We start from the raw sequence: 23,792 nt of genomic DNA on the forward strand, positions 1-23,792 counted from the left end.
TCAAACTAGTTTGATTTTATTTCATAATTTAAGCCTACTCTGCACAGACATTCTAATGCTTTTCCAAGACACCCTTGAATTACATTTTGTAAATGTACATTAGAATAATTAAGCAATAAAGCACAATACAAGCCGCACATTTCACATAATTTAATCTAGGCCTGAATATCCCAGTTCAAAGTGGCTAGAAATAACTGCAACTGCAAATCATCAAAGCATACAACATCAAGAATAATCAAGAAGTGCTTAAAACGTCAACCATATCACTGCCCCACTCTGAACCACGGTTTGGCTTACAACAAAAATGTGATTAAAAATGAATTTACTAGAAACCATCAGAAAATAAGCAACAACAAACAAATCAATTAGCTGATTTGCCATAAGAACTATTAAATATTGATGCAGAATATTAAACATTGATAAATGAAATATTTGAAACCAAATATTAAATATAATTATTAAAAGATGTTCCTTTACATAAATCAAACTAAGCAATTTAGGTTGACTATTTAACTTAGGAATGAGAAAAACTCCTACATATCAGCTTATGATTTCATTTAGATCCCATTCATTGCATAATATACAGTGTGTTAAGTTTGATTTATATAGTGATATAAGACATTTTTGGCAAAATTAATGCATACTATATAGTTCGTGCTAAAGTGTAATGGACGATATGAGTACATTTTTAGGTACATCTAACTACAGCACTTTACTGTCATGTCACTTACATGACAATGACAATATTATATAACATATTTGAAAGTAATTAAAAATTGTTTTAACTTTTTTGTTACTGTTAACATTAAAAAGCAAACATTCATTCAAAAAAGACATTACTGAGATACTGCAATAACACAGTGTGCAAATGATGCAATATAACATAAGACATTTTGTGAAGAAAAAGTTCAATTTAAAGTTAAATGCATTCATTATAGTGGCACAATTGGGAAAATATGATTATAACTTGAATATACTATCTGTTTCACTTCATGGAAGTGAGTCACGGGATGAGAATATTCAGACATAACTTGCTTTTTTCCTCTCTAGATTTTCATTGGTTACTGACCACAAACAACAGTCAAAATCTGTCACTTTACAATGATCATACATAGGAAATCCAAATTTGGCACATAAATCTCTCGTACAAACATAAAAGGAGGTGGGGAAATCAGAGGAAAAAAAGAAAGAAACAAAGCCCACAGTCTAAGATTCACCTTTAGTAATTATCTTTATATTTAAATCACACCAGTATATGCTAATGAAATACATGGAAAAAATCAATTAAAGTGAATTAATAAATAAAACAGTATTCCATCAATACACAAATATTAACTTTTTTTTAGATGTATACCAACCACCTTTTAGGTGGAACCTTAAATCAGCTTGTACCTTTGTTAACAAAAAGGTACTTTAAAGCACTACATCTATTTTCGGACCACCTGTCTACGTCTTGTGCACGCTCTGCCTGAGAGTGACCAGATCTCTCGCCTACTAACTGGCATCGTACAGACGTTATGGCAGCAGAGAATGTAATATTTCTCACAATCTGCAATTAACTATAAACTATTTTTCAGTCCATCTGTTATAAAGGACAAGATTGCTGGAGAGGTTTTTTTTATTTAAGTCTCTGAGTTACATTGGCCAAGGCCACAGCAAATGCCTGTACCGCTGAGAATGGATACTGAAAATCCATGATATATGCATTGCCATCGATTCTGCCAAACTGCATTACCTGTAATAGAGAATTATGGGGTTAGATGCTGGGTAATGGTTGCAGGGTAGATGTTTATTACTCAAAGCCAGTGGTTATTTTATCCTGGTCCTGGGGACACCCTGCTTTGCACATTTTCTATGTCTTCCTTAACTGACAAACAGTTCATTTCATGGAGCTCTCTCCTAATGAGCTTGTGATCTGAATCAGATGTGTGAAATAAAGGGAGACATGCAATGGATACCTACGACCAGAATTAAGAACCAATCCTCAAAGCTACTGATTATGGTGCATATTTGTTAAAGGTGTAATTTCCTGCCCCTTGTGTCACAAAATGGAACTGCTAAATATTATTTTCAAACTTGTATCTCGAATAAATAAAATCTTTTACCTGGCGTCCATCAAGCTCAATTTGAAAGTTTTTGGCCGACTCCTGTGTCACCCGTCCTCCAAAGTCAAGCTGGTAAACCTGGGTAGCTTCGTTCCACAATGGCTGCTTGTTGGCCATGATATAGACAAAGCCTTGGCTGCCAAGACTACGATCCTCTCTCTCGTTAGCTTTACGACACTTGATTTCCTCAAGTTCGTTTGCTGTACGCATATTGCGTTTGCTCTTCCATCCTTTCTTGCTGCTCTGGCTTTGATTCATCAGCTCGTCACCACTGATGAAGAGTTCAGGCTCACTCTCTGAACTGTCCTGGAACTCATTGGAGGTCCTACTCAGTTTCTTAGCCTTGTTCAATGGCTCTTTCTGCCCTTTAGGTTTCTTCTTTTCCCTGCTGCCAAGTCTTGGGCTGGAGATCAGGGAATTAAAGTCAGAGAGTGTGCGATTCTCTTTTTTGGATTTCCCTTCAGAAACTCCAGACATATTGGCCTCTTCTGCCCTACTGTCAAGCCTCTTACGTGTCTTCTTGCTGAACCTCTCTGCTCCTTGTGGACTCTCATTGAGAGAGGACTGATCCTGAAAGCTCTCCCCAGATTCTGCAATCACCTCAGAGGTGCTCTGATGGTTCAAGAGATCAACGGGTGGAGGAGGAGGAGGAAGAGGAGGTGGAGGAGGAGGTGGTGGGGGAGGTGGAGGTGGTGGAGGTGGAGAGAGAACCGGCTTCTCCAGGGCCTGATGGGTCTTACTGGGCAGTGTGGCAGAGTGGTCTGGCATGGGAGGACAAGTGCTGTATGTGCTCCAAGGATGCAAGCTCATTGGATGCAGCTGAAGGTTGCTGCATGAGCTAGTCCCTGGGTACATGGGAGGCAGAGTGCAACAACCTAGATTGGTCAAATTTGCAGGATAACCTGGGGGTAGGACTAAAGTTGAGTCTGCTTGGCTGAAAGGGCTAGATGTTACCATGTTACTGGGGCCACATGATTGTGCAGGACTCTGCAAAGACTGTAGCTGAGATCCACCATGCCCTACAACTGATGGGAAGGGTGAAAGGGATAACTGATATGATGAAGGGAGGGTCATAGAGCTGGGACTGGTGGGAGGTTTCGTTGAAAGGACAAAAGGTAGTCGGGTCATGTCTAAGTGCTGTGGTTGGCTAAGTAAAAATGGTGGTGGCTTATGTGGTGGTCCTGGAGGTCCAGGCAATATATTTTGCTCTTGAGGTATCCACAGTTGTTCTGCTGCAGGAGAGTCCCATTGGTAAGGTGGCGGCCGTTTGATTGTCAAATTGACATCAAGTGTTAAATGCCGCACTGACTTTTCAAGATGGCACTGCTGACTTAGTGTCTCGTCTTCCGTAAAGGCAGAGTTCACATAGACAGTTCTGTCTCTACTATTGTCAATGGGACTCAGGAGATTATAGGACGACTGGGAGGCTAATGGGGAGGTACTTTTGGAGTGCACAATAATCGTGCTGTGTTGAGCCCCTTTTCCAGGTGGAAAGTCTTGCCTCACCACAGTTCCTCCAGCAATTCCACTGCTGTTGGTGCCCCCACCAGTGACACTTACACTAGTGCTGCTGCTATTACTACTACACTGAGTGCATGTATACAAAGCCGTAGGTATCCTTGGCTGATAGGAGAGTGTGAGGGAACCGTTCATTTTGGATTTAGTCGGTAGAGTCCTCACTGTATCCACCATTTGTGAAACCTTCAGGGTCGGTTCCCTGCGATCACGGCGCAAAGTGGCATGAATCAAACTGCTGTCAATCCTTTGCGTCGGACTTCTGATTGTGTTCATTTGGCTAGATGTGTCAGGATAAGGTGGTGGGTCTCCGCTTGGTATGGAATATCTAGGCACTGAGAGGCGACTAAGAGTTGCAGAGCTGTATGGCAACTGGACTTTCTTGTTCTCAGATGAGGTTACTTTCAATGTGGCGGAGCTGCCCAGTTCTTGCATCCCATAGGTATTTTGGTTCCTTAAAAGACGTCTCCTTGGGCGACACACCTCTTCGACATTTCCACTGCTGTCAAAAGTAGTGATTCTTTCATAGCCTAGTGGAGTTGGGTACTGGAGGCTAATTGGGAGGAGAGAGAATTCATCCTTAGTTAAACATGGATCTGTTGACAGTGTAGTGCCATTCTCATTACTAACAAGAAGACCAGGAGGGGCCGTAGTCGGTGTGGCAGCTGCAGCAGATACCACTGTACCTGGGTAAGGTGGTGGAGGGTTTACTTTGCGCATCTGAATCTCAATGGAGTCAGTTTCAATAAATGACTGTGGTCGTGAGGGAATCTTCAGAGGGAGAACTTCTCGTCTGTCTGGAGGCTGGTCTGGATGAGGCATTAGCTGTAACTGATGAAGGGATAGAGTAGCATACCCTGAAGGTGGATGTTGAAGGGAAATTTGCATTTTAAGCTGCTGCTGCATTTGCTGATGCTGTCTTTGCATTTGCTGATGCTGCAGCTGTATTTGTTGATGCTGCTGTTGAAGTTGTTGCTGCTGCTGTCTCATTTCTTGTATTTGCTGTCGAATTTGTTGCTGCTGTTGTTGCATCTGTTGCTGCTGCTGCTGCATTTGCTCATGCTGAATCTGCAACTGGTGCTGCTGCTGTTGGAATTGTTGTTGATGCATTTGTTGTTGATGCTGCTGCACTTGCTGTTGAATCTGTTGTTGCTGCTGTTGCAGTTGCTGCTGTTGCATTTGCTGCTGATGCAGTTGCTGTTGATGATGTTGCAACTGTTGTTGATGCTGCTGTTGCAGTTGTTGATGTTGCTGTTGCAGTTGCTGTTGCAGTTGATGCTGCTGTTGCAGTTGTTGTTGATGCTGCTGTTGCAGTTGCTGTTGATGCTGCTGTTGCAGTTGCTGTTGATGCTGCTGTTGCAGTTGTTGTTGTTGATGCTGCTGCGTTTGCAGTTGCTGCTGATGTTGCATGTGTTGCTGCTGCAGCGATTGTTGATGCAGCTGCTGTGACTGATGTTGTAATCTCAGATGCTGCTGCTGTGGTTGTAATTGCTGTTGATATTTAGATTGTTGATGGTCTTGTTGTTGCTGTTGTTGTTGACGTTGTTGGTGGGGTTGTTGTGGTAGATGATGTGGAGGAGGAGGAAGAGTTCCACTCAAGATATTACTCATTTCCAGTCCACTGAAAATCACCTGTCCAGGGTTGGAATATCTGGTTGGCACAGTGTATTGTGCTGTTACAGTGTCCTGACTGTGCTCAGATACTGTTGCATTAGCTGCTGCTGCTGTTGCATTAGCTGCTGCTGCTGCTGCTGCTGCTGCTGCTGCTGCTGCTGCTGTTGCTGCTGCAGCTGCCGCTGCTGCAGTGGCAGTGGGATTGGTAAGGACATCAAGCTGTATATTCTGGTTGGCTAGGAGAGACTGCACTAAGCCTATACTCTGCGTAGGTGACATGGCTTGAGCAGGGCTGTGAATTGGAGCAATGGGGATATTAACTGTGCAAGGAGGATTGTCGGCTGACACTCCTGAGGGTCCCATAACTAGAAATAAGCAAGAACGTCTTGAGATTTCTTTCTTGTTTTATTTGAGCTACACAGAGACAAAATGTACAAAGATGTTCCACTGATTCTTACCAGGTAAATCATCTTCATCTTCACTGAACACAGTGGGATTAAAGACTGGCAGACTCATGAAGTCCAGCGATATTTTACGCACCTCAGGCAAATAAATCGTCATCTGACGAGGTTGCAGGTGCAGCAAACTAGTTTTATAAATAACTGGAACACCATGTCAAGACATATTTTAAAAACATTAAGAATATTATTTAAAATAATTATGTGAAACTGTTTGAATATAAAACATGACAACATACCTGCTCCCAAGTTAGCTGGCAAAAATGAGGCAAGGCCTACAATCTTAAACTTTGTTCCCCAAATGTTAGAGGTGACCTGGGCCAAGTAATTATGCTGCAAAGCAAATTAAGTGATAGCTATAGAAAATATTCAAAGTCATATTCAAGGGATAGGCAATGTCAGTCATGGAGTGCAGATGCCCTGCAGATTTTAGCTCCAACTTTGAAAAAAAAACCCTCACCTGCCTGTAGGTCTGTCAAGAAAAAAATATAATTTCAAATATTCGTCGCAAAAACGTTGCATTCGAATCTTAGGTCTGTGTCAAATTAATTTAAATTCAACTTAAAAAAAACATGTCTCAAGACTTTATGGCGGATTTTCGCAATCCCACTGTATCTCATGTTTTTAAATGAAGAAAGAATCTTTGTGATTCTTTTTTGGTCCTTTGTATTAAACTATACATACATGCACGGTGCTGTTTTTTTTTCTAATTGTTTAAGCAATTTTATTAATTATATATGGATTATAAACATTATTTTAAACATTATGCACTTTTTTTTCCAAAGACAGTCGTGTTATGTTATTACACTTTGAAGAAATGTGCATAACATTTTGTGCAATTCGCTCTCTTGTGGCTTTAGGAGAAAAGCCAAAAGCTTTTTTCCGACTAACTGAAATTATGCCTTTTAAATTCAAATATAATTTGAATATTTAAGTAGAAAATTCAAATTTAGTTTTTCGGTCATTTAGACAGCCCTACCTGCCTTTAGCCCTTGTAATTCTAAAGACCTTAATTAGCTTGTTCAGGTGTGTTTGATTATAGTTGGAGCTAAACTCTGCAGGACAGGGGCATTCCAGAACCGATGTTGCATGTCCCTGTCATAGTTGGTTTACTGTCATTTCTCTTCAAGAAGGAGTTTAAAGAAAATTAGGTGTCTGCTAAAGTCATGCTGCAGTAAATGTGACAAATGTCTCAATCAGTATCAAGTAGGCAGAGACGATAAATACAAACACTTCCCATATTAATTCTAGGCAATTAGATTAATATAAAACTAGTGCCAAAATTAGCTTGTAAATAAGACGTTAAGTACCTCACTAAAGCCATCAACTGGAAATTCTCTTCGAGTAAGACTCGGAGACCGAACTGAAGGCTTCTTTGGTAATCTAGGAGACCTAGACATTTCTTGAGATGTTTGGGCAAGTTTAGGAGACTTTCTTGATTCCATATTAATTCTAGAGAATAAAACAAATATGAAATTTAACTTGCTATCAAGTTTAAAATATTTTTTTGTAAATTAAGTTGTTCCGAAATTTCCTCTTTTGTGTTTTGTCAAGATTGTAAACGAACAAACATTTCTTTTAAGTTTCAGGCACCCTGTAATATTGTGTGAATTTCATATTCAACAGTACCTTATATGTTTAGAGTACCTAGGAAGCTTAGGAGACCTGTTTCCTCTAGAAAGTTTGGGCGACTTTCGCCCAACCCACTCATCGCTCAACTCAATATCGCTTGAGTCTGAGCAGTTACAGCTGTCAGTCATATAGGAGATCATCCCATTTACACAGACCTCATCTGAAAGACAAAATTAGATCAAATTAAAGACCAATGCATTTACTCATTAAGCTTGAGTTTAAAGTGTACGTGAGCAACGTGAGTGCATATACCAGTACCTGCTTTACCATCCATTTTTGGGTCCATAATGACAAACTCCGGTCGCAGTTTGCTGATGCGACGACCCTTGAGAATAGGCACCAAACCTCCCAGGTGTTCCAGATAGAGGGTGTAACAGGGGCCTCCTGCTTCTGGATTCTCCTCTGAACGTTTCATAGTGCAGTGCAGGCGTTCATTCCCTGCTGTCGGATAGCTCACAAAGTCTCGGATGTTATTCGGATCTGGGATGGGTGGCTGGTGAGATGTAAAAGATTATGCACTAAGTTCAATGCATACATTAGCATACGTCAAAAACTTCACTCGCTTCTCTTGTACCTTGATAGTTGGAATGAAAGCAGTGGTAACATAGGAACAGAGGAGTGAAGGCATGTTCAGTTTTCCCACATCTCTCTCCTCTTTAAGAGCACTGGCAATGCCCTGCTGACACAGAAGCTGCAGGCTAGCCACACGGTGCTCCACACGCACTACATACAGGGCTGGTCCACAGGCCAGAAACAGACGCGAGTCCCTGTGACCCCAGCAAATCGTGGTGATGGGCCTCTAAAATAGAAAGATACTTCTATTATATAGTTTACTTATTATAAGTTCAGTGCCATATGATCCTTCAGAAATAATTGTAATATGCTGATTTAGTGCTTAATATTATCATCAACATTGTAAACAGGTTTTGCCCTTCAATATTTTCGTGGAAACTATTATACAATTTAAAAGTTTGGGGCGAATAAGATATCTATAAAAAGAAATTAAAACATGTAATGATACATAAAAGATATATACAGATTTATAAAAAAAAGAGTTAATACTTTTATGCAGCAAGGACAATAAATAATTCAAAAGTGACAAATGTGAACATTCCATTCATCAGAGAATCTTGGGGAAAATGTATCACTGTTTACACAAAAATATTCAGCAGCAAAAACTGATAATAACTCATAATTCAGTACCCAATCAGATTTCTAAAGGATCATGACACTGAAGAATGACGAGATAATGCTCAAAATTTTGCTTTCCCATTACAGGAATAAATTACATTTTAATATTTTCAAATAGAAAACAGTTGCCTTTAATTGTAATAATATTTCACAATATTAAAGTTTTACTGTATTTTTGATGAAAAATGCAACCTTGGTTACTAAGCAAAAAAAAAAAAAAAAACTCTTGACAGATAGTGTATATGTGAACCTGGACAACAAAACCAGTCTCAAGTTTATTTAGAGATTTATACATCATCAATATACAACAATACATAAAACAATATTTGGCCGAGATACAACTATTCGAAAATCTGGAATCTGAGGGTGCAAAAAAAAAAAATCTAAATATTGAGAAAATCGCCTTTAAAGTTATCCAAATAAATTATTTGCAATGCATATTACTAATCAAAAATTACGTTTGGATATATTTACAGAAGGACATTTACAAAATATCTTCATGGAACATGATCTGTACTTAATATCCTGATGATTTTTGGCATAAAAGAAAAATGTATTATTTTGACCCATACAATGTATTTTTGGCTGTTGCTACAAATATACCCCAGAGACTTAAGACTGGTTTTGTGCTCCAGGGTCACATATATGCTTAAACTGTTAAATGAAGACTGGTTACAGCTCACTTGGGCTGGAGTTTCTAATGTGTATATATGTTCCCCTTGGACATTGTAAAACTTGACAAGGGCGTTCCTCATTAAAGAGGCACATGCTGATTCAGCGGGCAGGCCGTGTCTCTCCATCCCGGCCACTGCCAGCAGGTCTCCCTGAGAGCACCATTGCACCTCCACATCTGAAAAAACACAAGCATGTCCAGTCAGATTTCAGTACGATGTGTGGCTCTGTCACAGAGGATCAACAGGATTTTTGGTTATTTTTACTGAATTACTCTGTAGGCGTAACCATGAATTCATAAACCATGAAAAACCTTGTTACTATAAAATATAATCAACAGCATGCCACAGATGCTCATTATATTATATATTCTGTTAATAACCATCCAGTGGCAGCTATAAAAGACGTACTTGGTAATTTATATATTGCAAAAAGAACCTAGTTTTACCTTTCAGTCCTGAGCGTATAATGTTAGGTGAAAGGTCATCATAGTTGTTCATCAAACTAATGTCTCCTGATATGAAGCTGACCGTGAGCATTGGTTTGAGATTTTGCACTTGAAAGGAAACATGGTTTTATAGTTAATAACATTCAGAAAGTCAAATAAACATCACTGCCTTGCAAAGATCCATAAAAATGTCTTTGCATAAACATTTCTTAAAATAAGATCCAAAGTAGAGTTTTATGGTTCTTTAGAAAACACTCTATGGCTTCACTTTTCTTTAATTAATGGATGATGCATGCAGGTCTTAAAAACCTATTATGTAATCTCAAAAGTTTGTAATCGCCAAGAAATGCAAGAACACTTTAAAAAAAGTCTTATTATATATACAAATATGTCCAACTTCATCCGCATACATACAGAATACTCACTCAGCACAATATACTGCACATTAAAGAATATTTCAACTAACTGATAGCTTGCATAATCATATTATTATATTATCGTCCAGTGCTAATCTGCTAAATGTGCCAGTAAGTCATGAAGATAAGATATTATCAACATCACGATTTGCTGTAGAGCTGCACTGAAACAATGTGCACTGTGAAAAGTGCTAAACAAATAAATGTGACTTTATTTGAGAGTGTAAAGTACCGTGAGCTTGAGTAGGGTCATCGGAGTCTGTATCGCTCTCAGTGCTGTCCTCCACCAGGAAGTTCGGGCAGTTCCAAGACATGCTGACTATGCCATCTGACTCATGCAGAAGAACATGGGCAAGCATACGGCCGTGGCAGTCCATCACTATGACTTGCCCGTCTGCTGTTCCAAAAAGCACCTAGGGAGATTAAATGAATGCAAACACCAAATTAGGAAAACTCAGGCATCGGTCCAAAGGCAGCGGTCCAAGTCATTTCATCGTTTGAAAACAACCTGTTGACAGCAAATGCACTTTTGCCTCAATTTGATGAGGCCACAGCAAAGAGTTACCTGCTGGTCATCAGGGGTCCAGATTCCACAGGTGATCTGGCTCTCCAGATTGATCTCAGATGACCAGTGTCTCTGACCGCTCACTGAACCCACCAGAACAAAACCATCCCTGTAGGCGATCAAGGCCTGTGTACCATCATGTGACCAGGTGAAGTCACTCACCTAGATGACAAACCACTAGATCATTGAGCAGTTCACGTTAGAATAACAAGGAAAATAACTTTTCATGGTCTTGATAGTGTTAGAAAAGGGCAGGAGTTGAGAAGTTTTATTAAAAGAAATTGACTAACTAACTAATTTTGTAAGTAATTTTGAACAATAATCCCCGATGGTGAATAACATGAGAAAGTGGCATGGAAAAGAGAAATAACTGAATCACTATCTCATACTTATTTAAATGGTCTTACTATAAATCCTGCTGTATATTTTATTATATACACATTTCTAAGACCTCTAAATTACCAACAACTAAACTGCTGAAAAACCTGTTGTAAACAATCTACTACATGCTTTTTTTCATTTTATTGATAGTTTATAGTTTGTCGAGTAGGAGCTATATATTGTCATATCATATTGTATGAGCTGATTATTTAAAATATCATATTATTTATTATTTTGTTCAATAAAAAATTAAATAAAATGTTCCATTGTTAAAAAAAAAAAGAATAAAATAATGTTTTCTGGCTATTTTTTCATATATTAGGCTTTACAAGGTCAATAATGCATTTAAGATAATGCATGTTTATGCAGTTTAGGAAAATATTGACATCATGGATATACATTGACATTCAGCACAGGTTAAAATTAAGCATGAAATATTAACATACTGTACCTGAGCACCTCTGTCATTCACCAACTCTACAGACCATCTTCCTTCATACTGGATCCACACAAATATCCCTCCCTCCATGTCACACGTTGCAAGCTTCTGAAACGGTTCATTCCACCTAACAAGAACAACCTACACAAGAACAGCACCATGAAAATTAAGTTCTACCTGAATTTTGCAGGAGTACATGCTACTCATATAGAACTCACAATAAGAGGGTCATTTTAGCTCAACTTAGAATACTAGAAACTTACCTCATATAAGGTAAAATCCTTTTAAACACATTTATCAAAACATACACTGTAAGAATGGTCAGAGTTTTGATGGTAAACATGGTGAAAAACTGTAATAGTTGTACATTTACAGTAAAATATACTGTTTTTGGAAGTCATCTTATAATTTACAAAGATTTACAATGCAGAGGCAAACTCCCACCTCACTGTTATGACCCCGTAAATTGAAGTTGATTCGTTGTGGGGTATTTCTGTCCCTTCTACAGTGACTAGACGTGAACGTCACACCCACAACGCCCCTGGCGTTCCCAGTGGCCAGCCAGCCCTCCTCATAGTAGCGCTTCCTGCACACCGGCTTCTCCTTCTCACTTTTGGGAACTCTCCCTTTCCATGAGAGGCAGAGGATGTTGGAGTCACTGCAGAGGACCGGACCATGTTCCACCGCAGCCAACATCCCTACAGACTGACCAGGCTACAGGTATTGAGGGAGATGAGAGGGAGTTAATGCAAAAATAAATAATGGTTTCACAGACAGGGCTTAGACCAAGCCAGGATTAGGCCATAGTTCAGTTATAACGTAATTTTTATAAACGTGCCTTTGAAAAATCATTACTGGGGTGCATTTTGAAACAAAATAAAGGCACTGATATATTTTAAGGTCAGTCAGAGCAAGTTTCAGCTCAGATCAGAATTAGATTTAAGTCTGGGATTAGGTTTAAGCCTTGTCTGTGAAACCAGGGGAAAAACTGTCGCTTTTAATAGTAATTAAGTTATATCAGTGCATATTCATTCAGTAAATGGGTATTTAGGCAGGGCAAGTTTATTTATACACACTAAGAAGATTAAAAAAAGTACAAAAGTTGTCACTAATGCAGTACCTTTTCAAAAGGTACTAATGTACAATTTAGGTACTAATATGTACCTTTAATGCACTAATATGCACCCTTTTGGAGTAAATAAAGTATAAAGGTGTACCTTTTAAAAAGGACACAATCCCAGTGACAGCTTTTGTACCTTTTTATATATTTTTTATGTTTTTAGTCTATAGCACATTCCAAACACATTGGTAATTTAAACTGATTAGCATAAAATCTATGTAAACATAATGAATAACTAATAAATAAAAGTAAGCATAAGTAAAATATAGAAAATGAAAATCTAATTTAGCATGGAGATATTTTTCTTCAGAATCAAAATTTTAGGTTAAAAAAGTGATCACCATTGTAAATCAACATTACCTTACTGCTTACTACATATACCTTCTGCTGACAAAGAATGTAACATGCAATTGGAAATGTAAGCCATTAATAGTTGGATTTGAAAATTAACAGCCTGTTTTAAAAATATTTTCATTATTTTTGCAATTCAGTTTTGTGTTGCTGGTGGCACAGAAATAACACACTTTACCTTTAAATAAACCTGTGGTCTGACAAATCACATCTTATACCATACAAACTGCAAAAACAGGCCTAATACAGTACTTATAAAAAATAGTGTATAATGGTTTCAGATTTGGTTTTAGGTGGAATGCCACTTGCAAAAACTAACTATCTGGCATCATCTGTCACGTTTCTGTTTCCAAAATGAACTACAACTGTATTAAAGAACATATATGCTTTCGATGCACCAGAAAACACAATGCAAAATGTAGTTTCTGAAAATACTCACCTCTTCATAGTCCCTGGACATTATTGGTCCGAATTCCGTCTTTGAAGGAGTGCTCCATTTTGCTTGCTTATTCAAAAATGTGCAGTACAACCTGAAAATGCTTAACTGCAGATATGTCTTAAGAAAAAGTGTGACTAATATCAGGCCATTATAGTCTGAGACTATGAGCAATGCAGTCTGTTCTATTTCTGTTCCAAATATTGTAAATTACGTCTAAATCAAAAGTCAAGGCCTTTTGCAGTTTATCCTCATTTTACAAAACCAGCTTCCAGTCTTCGGTAGTCCTGGATTTCTATGCAAAGAGAAACACACACACACGCAAATGTATTTATTTATATGAAAAAGCCATCTATCATTTGCAGATTGAAAAGGAAGAACAAGCCACCTATGATGAGACAAGCTATGAATGCAGAATCATTTAAAGGCGTTTAATTTCTCTGTCTGCACCCACACTTGAGTTGACATTGGTCCCCATTACGTCAAAGGACGTTGAAAAGCCTCTGCAATTCATGCTTTATACTCAGAATAACGCAACAGAAATTATGCATCGAAGCATCTGTATAAAAAAGCATGCATACGTGAAAAAAAAGATACTGAAAAATATGCACAGTTAAGGATGAGGCAGCTCACAGGCGTCATGGCAACAGGGATGTGATGATGGCTGAATTTTAATTACACCCAACCTAAGACTTCATAACTGCATTTATTCTCATCAGAAATATTATTTTTTACCCCATGCGTTTCTCTTAGGCTTAACAATATATATAAAAAATCGTTTAAAACATAATCTCACGGTTTAACTACAATACAATCAATATAAAAATATTCATATAGGGCCGTCGAATCATAACTATAGCTCAGTTTTACACATCTGCTTATATTATATAAAAACTGTGGCAGGTAATTAAGCTGGATGCAGTTTAGAAGAAATCCATCAACTATGGTTGCCACCTACACTCGTGATTTAATTACACAACCATCCAGTACACAGCATTAAATATTACTAAGACATTCCAAAGAAATAAAATGAGAACAATGTGAGCCAAAAAGAAAACAATTAATTCGAGTAATAAAATAAAAATTCTGCATACATTTCTATCAGCAAACTCACCTCTATCAACTCGCTCTCAATGCGTCTAAATGGTAGCCAGATGCTCATGGGAGATCTTACCCCAAAGAACATTAATTTCAATGCAGTTGGATGCTGTGCATTGGCGCAAAATAATCCCCGAGTGAGGGATTTTTCGTCGTGTGAAGGCAACCCGCGCTCTGACGGAATGGTGCTGTTGATCACATGACTGCCAACCCCATCCAGATAGTATAAAACAAATGCGGTTCACAGGCAAACTGGACTGATAAAAACACCCGGCTTCACTCTTATTTTGCCATATGTTTTAGGATGCATGAAACTGAATAATGTAAAGTTTCAACGAGAAAAGAAAGCACACATTTTAAAGACTGTAGAGCAAGTTACTAGAATAATACTGTATATGTTTCAAAACATTCGTTCATCTCAGTGATATCTCAAGTTGTTTTGATCATTTCAACACTTCGCCAGTGCTTTGTTATCCATAAAAAAATCCTTGATACGTGGTTGCTTAAACACATAGCTGCTATAGACCATGTTCATCACAAAGATTTGTTCGGTGTATCGTTTTACAAGGTAGGTACATTCATAGAAGTAAACAATGTCTATGGGTACAGGTGCTGCGAATCTCGTTCGCGACCTGAACACGCGATTTTCCCAGAAATGGCAATATTTTTTCCCATCAGTTTCCTAAAATGCTGAAATCATTTTATTAATGCGTTGTGAAAACGCACAACAACGATAAACTAAGTATATTATACTAACAGTTTGTTTTAATAATGTTCAGTTCATAAACAACTGCAAAACACCAATTCCTTCAAAGGGGCGTATCTGTTCAGCAGCCCAACCAATGAACTGCTCCATCACATCCCGTTCTCGATTGCTATTGGCTGGTACTATGGTCAGTATTAGAAGTCACGTACTTCAATTGAGGTGAGCAAATTCAGTGTGCAGACGAACTATTTAACCAGCTCCAAAACAAATGTCATACAATACAGGTTCTGTAAAATGATATTTTTTCATTTCATCCATACAATATCCCTACAACACAAACAATGAAATAAATGTTCTGATGTGTTTAGAATTTTTTTTTCTTTTGTGATGAATCAGAAAACCTAGCAATGCACTCTCTCTATAAATAATTTAATTAGCCTGTATTTTAATTATGTATTTAACCTGGATTGCTGATACCTTGATGGTGTTTATACCCATTCTTATTTAATAAGAAAATTATTTATTTGAATGTTTATCGATTATTACTGCACTCTTTCGAAGCTTAACACAGATAGGCTACCTCAAAGGTCAAGGTAACTCTGAACTTAAAGATTTTTTGTAGATTTATAGAAAGGGACTTTTTGTTTTGAAACTCATCTGTTGTGCTTCATAGCTTTTTCTATGTTATTTACTGTTTTTGTACTGATAAAATGTACAGATGATTGTAAAAGTTGTTTCACCAGCACTTATGTGCTTTTTTTTCAGACAGACTGCAGCAAGGTTCAGGAGAGATACTTCACTTTCATTTCTGGAGAGGCAAAGAGAACAATACCATATTCAAAAAATTCCCAGGAGGTCTTCTTCTGTACTTTCTGACGTATTCATGGTTTACTTTAGTTAATAGACAAAAATTAAGTATACAGTATTCTTTAACTTACCATGAAATTGCCATGATTTTTAAATGTATTGTGGCATACAGTATGCACTGTATTATATGAATACAGCAATTATTCAGTACTATGGTGATTCAGACAGATGTGTCACATTGATACTTTGTGAAACTCGTGGCTAATGGTGCGATAAGCAAAAAAAAAAAAAAAAAAAATCAACAGTTAGTATTCTTTTATTTGTGCTTTGCTTTACTTCACTGCTTCAATTCAATAAGCAAACAACCAAAACTAACAGTGACTAAAGAACGTAAAGATTTAGATGCAATAAAGCATCTGTTATTTTTATTAATGACCAGGTTTATCCTAAGAAACACAAAATAATTCCATTCCACATTTTTACACCATGGGTTACACTTTACAATAAGGTTAAATTTGATAACATTAATTAGATAACATAACCTAATAATAAAAATATTTTTAGAGCAATTATTAATCTTATAGTGAATGTTAATTTCAACATATTTGTCTAAACAACTTGGCATTGTGCATCATGACTATTGGTGACTCTTTGATGAACAGCTCCCATCTTTGGAGAAAAGCGTCTGTAAATTATTAAAATCAAAAATATCTCTTGTATTTATTATTATTTTTTAATGAACCTGAGCTGACTTGAGCTAGAAATGAACAGTGGTATTTTAATTACCTAACATTAACAAAGATTAAAGAATATTAATAAATCTATTGCTCATTGTTATTTAATGCATGAACACTAATTAATGGCATCTTATTGTTAAGTGTTACCCATGAAAGTAATGCAAATGTGTGTAAAATCAGGGTTACTTTCAAATTAGAACCAGACTTTCTTTTATTTTTTTCCCTCTTTAGTCACGTTTTATCCGTGTTTTGGGATTTATGTGCAATCCTTTGTCTCTTATCACAGTGCAGTCAGGTACAGGACTCTTGAAAGATGTGAATGACACTGTCATAAGCAGGTGGTGGAGTCTGTCTGGGTAGGAAACCCCTTAGACTGCCCTTCCCCAGCCAGAAGGACTCCGCTGGTTCTGCACTAAATGGATCTGTGATGTTAGGAAGTAATGCAGCTTGGTTATCATCCTCTGTTTCATTGCCGGTCTTCTTGGTCTTTTTTGGTGGCGGCCGAAAAGTGGAGTTCTGAAAGCTAGGGCTTCTACCCAGCAGCTCATTGGGGTCCACAGAGGTCTGTCTGTGGAGGGGCAGAACCACTCTTCCTGCAGATTCACTGTTCTTGTCGAAGCCGTGACTCTTGTAATGTCTGAGGTGGCAGTGCTGATTACGTGTGCCTTTAGATTCTGACGACTGGGTTTGACGTCTGGTGATCCTGACTGAAGCTCTCCGTCTTGACATCCATGTAAGGAGGAGGAAAATCAAGATCCCGATGAGTAGACCAATTAATATCGACAAGCAGAACGCCAGGATGAGCTCCTCTGGGTGGAAAGGTTATTGTATTTTGAGTATATAAAATCAATACTATATACTAAAAACAATCTTTAATACATATTGAATAATAGAGTTCAATGTTTACTTAAATTTATACACACAGACCGTGAAGATGTTTTTTAAGTTGTAAATAAAACATATTACTGGTCTTTCCACTTAAATATTTAATGTTTTATTTAATGCATGTGTTACTTGCCATTTCTTTAGAATTATTTGTAAAATTTACTAGCCATTGCTAAAATGAGAAATGTTTCTATACATTTTTTGCATGCATGCATGCATGCATAACTTTATATAATCTACATTCAGAATAAGTTAACATTACTGGGAAAATAATAATAAATAAATAAAAATAGAACATTATTGATTAGGAGATACATTTCTACAAACCATTCTTAAATACTTTTCGCACACAGTTTATATAGGTATAAAAGCGAAATTTACACTAAGCCAGCTGAAGCAAACTAGTAAAACAAATGCATGCCAATTCTTACCAAAATCAATAGGTTTAAGCATTTCCCAAATCACATTTGTTTCATTTGAAGCCATTATAGTTAGCAGAAGTATGTCAACATACAGCCAAACTCTCACTCCGAGCCCACAGGAACCGTTCACTGTATTTCTCAGGGATTATGGCACTTTTTTTGTTTGCATGAAGGGAAACTTTGTCGTCATTCTTCCTGCCTCTTTACTCGTATAATTAGCAAGTGCTAGGCTTATCTGTTCAGGACAGAGATCCAGAGGAACAGGGCTGTTTCCTCTTGCATCATTTCCTTCTTTTCAGTGGATACAATACAATGGCTTCTTCACCCCATTATATTATAATAGACCAACTTACACCTTTCAGCACTTGAATTTTCTTCTTTTGCTGTAGATTTGTTTTGAGATTGAGTGAAAAATAAACAAATACTTTTGTCAGAAAAAAACGAACAATAGATTTCTCAAGCTTTTTATTTGACACCGTTCCCAAAAGAACATGAAAACGCCCCCCAGGTGATAAGTTCTCAGCTGTCACAGGGGATTTCCTTACTGCCCTAGTGTCTGTACCTTCTGGCATATCACTGTATATGTTTCATGAACAGAGAACCAATTATTAAAATTATTCTTACAAATACCCACTAAGTACTATAACTGAAATTGCCTAAAAATGCATGCATTCTCAGAAGAAACTTGGAGATGATATGCATTGTCAAAATGCAACAAAATTCCCATTCAATTAAAACTTCTGGTGTGATGAGTCGTGCAAAATTTTTGAGTGAAGGATAGATTATTCCTAAAACAATAGGAGGACATCCATGCTCAGAGTTTGTAAAAAAAAAAAAAAAAAAAAAAAATGGCCAGCAGATGTCATTATTGAACCATGCAAACTGTGATGTATATCTATCTATCTATCTATCTATCTATCTATCTATCTATCTATCTATCTATCTATCTATCTATCTATCTATCTATCTATCTATCTATCTATCTATCTATCTATCTATCTATCTATCTATCTGTCTGTCTGTCTGTCTGTCTATCTGTCTGTCTGTCTGTCTGTCTATCCATCTAGCTATCTATCTATCTATCTCAGACCGCGGTCTGTTTCATCACTCTGCTTTGATGTGTGGACGCCCCTTTGTTGTTCTCTGTACCACCGCTAGATGGCGGTAAAGATCAAATGAAGTAACACGGCCTTGCAACATTGTTTAACGGTTTCCATAGCAACTCGTCTAACAGAGCTTTATCATCATCACATGAGACGCAAGAGCCTTGCGGGAAAGGAAGCGTCATCTGCTCAAGGTAACACACGCAGTATAAGATATATATCTTGTTGCTGAGTTTCTGTTGTCTTCACCTAGTTACGTGCATAACTTTGCCTAATTAATATACATACAAATCTATCATGCATTTCATGTGCAATACACAATGTAAGATTAACTGTTATCCCGATGGGCAAGCATTTCTTTAATTATTGACTAGCTACTAACTGTAAAAAATGTGCAGTTTTCTCTCAAAAATTACTTTTCTTTGTGCTTCGGTATCATTCATCAACAAGTTTGCATTCTTAAATGGATCATTTATTCACCCTGACTATTTCTTCTTCTGTGGTGGTGTTCTTACTGTTAACTAAATCTCAAACTACTAAAAATAGTTTTTTTTAGTCATAGAAATAAAGCTGATATAAAATATAAATGTTAGATGAAAAACTTAATGGAAATGAGAAATGCTGAACATGAAAAAGTAAGGGTGCTACAATTGTTAAGACTGATTTTGTTTGCAACCATATTTATTGAGTCATAATTAATGTAGAAATCTGGCTTAAATTAAACCTGTTAGTGTTTCTTATGATGTGATTTTGTTCTGACACCCTTGCTGTTACTTTTCCTTCTCGGTTCACTGACTGTAGATAGAAGAGGACTTCTGATTGGTCGACTACTTGGACGAGCACCTATGTGAAACCTGCTTTTCTATTGGGCCACATCAAGCTCCTGGAGTTCCTGCATCAGTGAGTGAGATAGAGATAGACAGAGAGAGAGAGAGAGACAGAGAGAGAGACAGAGAGAGAGAGAGAGAGAGAGAGAGAAAGAGAGAGAGGCAGCAAGAGGAAGAGAGAGTTGTAGGAGGGGCAGATGGGGATGCCCCCTTAAGAAAAGTCGTGCAGTATCTTCTGTCTTCTGTGCCGACTGCATGAGTGATCCGGTGTCAGAGGAGCACAGGACTGTAAAGAGGGACCATGGCTTCCCTCAGCCCTTTCGGACGGTCCAGCAAGGACATTATGAATGTGATGCAGAGGCTGCAAGGTAGGTGATGCTGTCTTTCTGTTCTTTACCTCCCACAAACGTCCTCTGGCTCTGTGAGTCAGGAAGAATTTAGCTGATTCAGTGCCTTCACACCAAGAGTTTGCCAGATGCCTCTTGCACAAATGCACCATATTTGACAGCACAGGAACTTACGAACTTGAGAAATCAATATTGATGCTTTCCATAATGGCTGTGTGTGTCCATCCATTTGTCTTTAAACTAATGTTGACATCATATGCAGCTCATGTTACTCTTATGTCAGTGTTGCAAACAGAAATGTCCAGAGGGAATCGTGTACTTTCATTATGATGGCTTGCGGACGCCTTGGTTTATCAGCTGTTGGTTCAAATTGACAGGTTGTGTGCTGCAGTGCTTGAGGACAAGTTTTAAACAGGAATAGAGGATCTATTTGCGTCGTGATGATTTCTGCGCATTTTTGGACCTAATTTTGTCTGCTTTGTGCTGAAATAAATAGGTAATTTAGTTTAAAAAAAGCACAGAAGGCATGAAATCTTAGTACAAAGAGCTGTATTGTTAAATTGCCATAGTAAGGGTTAGTGTTGTTTTTTCACAAAGAAAATTGATAAAATAATCTTTGATTAGGTTTGTGTCTAAAATAGTTTAGCCTGTGAAGGTCATCATTGTTTTATCTTACAGGAAGTTGTCCTTGACAAAGGCCCTTTTCTAACTCTTGTGTTGCCATGAAGGGGGTATAGTTTAGTTTGACCTTTCTTAATTGGATGATATTGATATTCTTTATGATAAGGTGGAGCACTCTGTCATGTCATATAAAATGATGGATGTGTGCTGCTGATATGGTGCCTACCAAAATTATGGGTCATGCTTTTAAGGTGGCACGAAGAGTTTGAATGCTTTGCAGTAATTTTTGGAGGAGGGAAAATATAAAGCCACCCAAAAGAAAACATAGAATTGATGATTGCCCTTCTGAGAGTGAGTGACGATGTTGTGATGCAGGGCCCGTGCTGATAGAAAATGTTTCCATAATCCACCTGTTCTGCTGGGAAGCTTCAGTATTATCCATCACTGTATGGCTTTTTTTCTTCTGTTGTTGTTAACTAAATCTTGAACTATAATTGAAATAAAGCAAAAAAAACATAAATGATAAATATTAAATAAAAAAATTAAGCTAAAAAAACTTAAATGAGAAATGTTGCTTTGGCAAATATCAAAAATTAGGTTAATGTAGTAAAATTACTAAACTGAAATAAAAACCAAATTAAAGATTAAAAATCTCAGCTAAGCTAATTAAAACTATTTTTCAATACTATAACACTATAATAATAAAACCAGAAAAACAAAGTTTGTTCTCTGGAATGCAATATATATATATATATATATATATATATATATATATAGTCAAAGGGCTCCAGTATTGTTCAAAATATCTTTTTTGGTTTTTAACATTAAAACAATCATGTTTTTTGAATGTCTTAAAAGTAAGTAAAGAATGGCAGAATTAAATTAAAATAATTAATAGCCCGTAAATTACGATTGCTCTTACTTTGAAGTGTAAAAATCTACATTGTGATAAAACACCCAGACCAACCGATATGCTCAGACAGTGCCCAAATTGTCTAGATTTGGACAGGGACTCTATAGTAGGTGGTGTGTATGGGAACAGGAAGAGCCTGACACCACTTTTGAAGATGTCCTGTTCTTGGATGATGGAACGGATCGATTTTTGGACTCCTTGACTCCCTGTCCATTCTTACTGACTGATGGCTGTTACTCAGTGTTGGCAGAGGCAGGGCAAGTCAATAAAAAGCGGTAACAAATTAGCTGTCATCTCATTCCTGTGACCCTCTGCATAGATTTAAAAAATGGTTTGATGGCAACCCGTTGGTCGAGCATAGTGAGACCTTTGAGAGTGTTCATCCCGTGACTAAGTGAAGGCAGATGTTTCTCTGTGGGCTTTCGTGGAAGAGTAATAATAACAGCATCAGGCTGGTACAATGTTCTGCTCAATAATTGATTTAAGAATGATTTCAACTGCTCTTAACGACAACAAACAGAGCAGGACTATGTGGAAAGAGCAATAATAAAAGCATCTTTTTAAACTTAATAACCAGGTCATGTCTGGGTAACACAATAATATACACAAGCAAGCAGGTGACTAACTCTGACGTGATTAATTCAATAAGAATTTCAATTTGATATACTTTTATATACTAATTTGAGAGAAAACGTAGGCTGGGACTTGATTTTATAAATGTATTAAGTGGATTGGATGGTGAAGCGTGTTTGTATATGGCAGGGTGTTGTAGGGGAGAAACTGAAGAACAATATTTTGTCTTTAAAATACCATACATTGATAAATAAGGCACAGTAAGACCAGGAAGATATTTTAAGACACTACATGTCAGGTTGACATTAAGATTTTATCTATTCACGACTAGTGGAGGTTTTGTTTTCACAGTAACCCACAAGAACTCCTTAAATGTCCCTTAAAATCTCAATAAAAACACTTTATGAATAGTTAAAAATGATCAGGGATGGAAGAGTGTGGCGCATGCAATTATTAAAAGCCTCTAATGCATTTCCTATGTAACCTGTAGAGAATATTGAACTATTTCCTTGTGGAGACTTCATGTTTATTTCTTATCACCATGGCAATGCCCACATGCTCATATAGTCTCCGATGATACAAGAAGCTACAGAGAGGAACTTAGTATTCAGGAAGGAAGTTACGTATGCATGATAACTTGCACTTCTGTTTTTACCTCCGAGTCAGTCATGCATTTTTTAGCTTTATTGTAGGCGATCTTAAATAATGTCTGTTTAATTCGATGAAAATATACCCAACTAACCCTCCAACAGACAGTATAAAACTTACTTAGAACACATTAGCAATTGAATAGCAACACCCTACCAACATCCAGAACACCTTATTAAATTGGCGGTAAATTTTGCTCCAGCATGCATTACTCATATTTAATGGAAAAATTGTTTATAGTGCATGTTAAGTTTTTATTTAGCAAATTGGCTTCATTTGTAGCGTAGTAGATTTGGCGTTTGATGGCGACACAGTGATTGCATACGAGGGGAATTCTGTTGAAATGTGTTCATGCATATGGTCAAATATATTTTGCACATCAGAAGAGGTGTGTGCTAGTTAACGTGGCACATCAACTGCAAATAAGGCGATGTGTGGTTTATGCGACAGAAGGTCTGTGGTTACTGTTTTCAGAGTAACTTTCAGAGTTTCCCTCTCCGTGGTGGTGACTGGCGCATGCCAGTTTCAAGCCTGTGGTAAAACCGTTTGCCATCTTCCTTTCATTGGCACGAATCATTTTTATACAGCAGCCATTTCCTTTAGACACATATCAGATGAAATCTCTCCAACGACAAAGGATCTTGTTGTTTTACTGAGACAATGTCTGCATGAGAAGATTGTTGTCTTGACTGAATTACAAAACTATCAGTGTAAGATCAGTAACTGTTTCAATATATTGTTAAAACAAAGGTTATGTCTACA

General features: G+C 37.4%; 3 protein-coding genes across 5 annotated transcripts in view; 1 reads left to right on the plus strand and 2 right to left on the minus strand.

Annotated features, from left to right (window-relative positions):
* Nucleotides 1-1,183: 1,183 nt before the first annotated feature.
* tulp4b (TUB like protein 4b) lies at nucleotides 1,184-14,531 on the minus strand. Of its 2 annotated transcripts, none has more exons than XM_026286552.1 (16): nucleotides 14,458-14,531; nucleotides 13,347-13,638; nucleotides 11,881-12,150; nucleotides 11,449-11,577; nucleotides 10,617-10,778; nucleotides 10,284-10,464; nucleotides 9,636-9,743; nucleotides 9,199-9,365; nucleotides 7,899-8,123; nucleotides 7,583-7,817; nucleotides 7,340-7,484; nucleotides 7,003-7,144; nucleotides 5,932-6,025; nucleotides 5,693-5,836; nucleotides 2,106-5,599; nucleotides 1,184-1,735 (listed from the first exon to the last, which is right to left on the minus strand). In XM_026286552.1, the coding sequence occupies exons 2-16, from the start codon at nucleotides 13,365-13,367 to the stop codon at nucleotides 1,619-1,621; spliced, it is 5,634 nt and encodes a 1,877-aa protein (XP_026142337.1). In that variant the 5' UTR covers nucleotides 13,368-13,638; nucleotides 14,458-14,531; the 3' UTR covers nucleotides 1,184-1,618. The 2 variants fall into 2 exon arrangements, with proteins under 2 accessions (XP_026142337.1, XP_026142336.1); XM_026286551.1 differs by having other exon boundaries at nucleotides 7,322-7,484.
* Nucleotides 14,532-16,257: 1,726 nt separating this feature from the next.
* On the minus strand, nucleotides 16,258-18,862 carry myct1b (myc target 1b). The gene is made up of 2 exons (XM_026286573.1): nucleotides 18,008-18,862; nucleotides 16,258-17,500 (listed from the first exon to the last, which is right to left on the minus strand). The coding sequence occupies exons 1-2, from the start codon at nucleotides 18,060-18,062 to the stop codon at nucleotides 16,983-16,985; spliced, it is 573 nt and encodes a 190-aa protein (XP_026142358.1). The 5' UTR covers nucleotides 18,063-18,862; the 3' UTR covers nucleotides 16,258-16,982.
* A 331-nt stretch (nucleotides 18,863-19,193) lies between these two features.
* syne1b (spectrin repeat containing, nuclear envelope 1b) overlaps nucleotides 19,194-23,792 on the plus strand; it is a 102,196-nt gene continuing 97,597 nt past the window's right edge. For both annotated transcript variants that reach the window (XM_026286576.1, XM_026286583.1), the window contains exons 1-2: nucleotides 19,194-19,295; nucleotides 19,903-20,296. In XM_026286576.1, the coding sequence (XP_026142361.1) occupies nucleotides 20,230-20,296 (67 nt within the window). In that variant the 5' untranslated portion in view covers nucleotides 19,194-19,295; nucleotides 19,903-20,229. The remainder of the gene's footprint in view (nucleotides 19,296-19,902; nucleotides 20,297-23,792) is intronic.

The sequence above is a fragment of the Carassius auratus genome, chromosome 17 (genome assembly GCF_003368295.1).
Source record: "Carassius auratus strain Wakin chromosome 17, ASM336829v1, whole genome shotgun sequence".
In the NCBI taxonomy this organism is placed as follows: domain Eukaryota; kingdom Metazoa; phylum Chordata; class Actinopteri; order Cypriniformes; family Cyprinidae; genus Carassius; species Carassius auratus.

Bases quoted from the DNA above. Each gene is read 5' to 3' on its own strand.
- tulp4b (XM_026286551.1), bottom strand. From the start codon at position 13,367: ATGTCCAGGGACTATGAAGAG. The intron at 10,465-10,616 runs GTAACTCTTTGC...TAATCTCCCTAG, and splicing joins GGACCCCTGATGACCAGCAG to GTGCTTTTTGGAACAGCAGA. The intron at 8,124-9,198 runs GTGAGCTGTAAC...TTTCTATTTTAG, and splicing joins CATTAGAAACTCCAGCCCAA to AGGCCCATCACCACGATTTG.
- myct1b (XM_026286573.1), bottom strand. From the start codon at position 18,062: ATGGCTTCAAATGAAACAAATGTGATTTGGGAAATGCTTAAACCTATT. The intron at 17,501-18,007 runs GTAAGAATTGGC...CTTTCCACCCAG, and splicing joins GCTTAAACCTATTGATTTTG to AGGAGCTCATCCTGGCGTTC.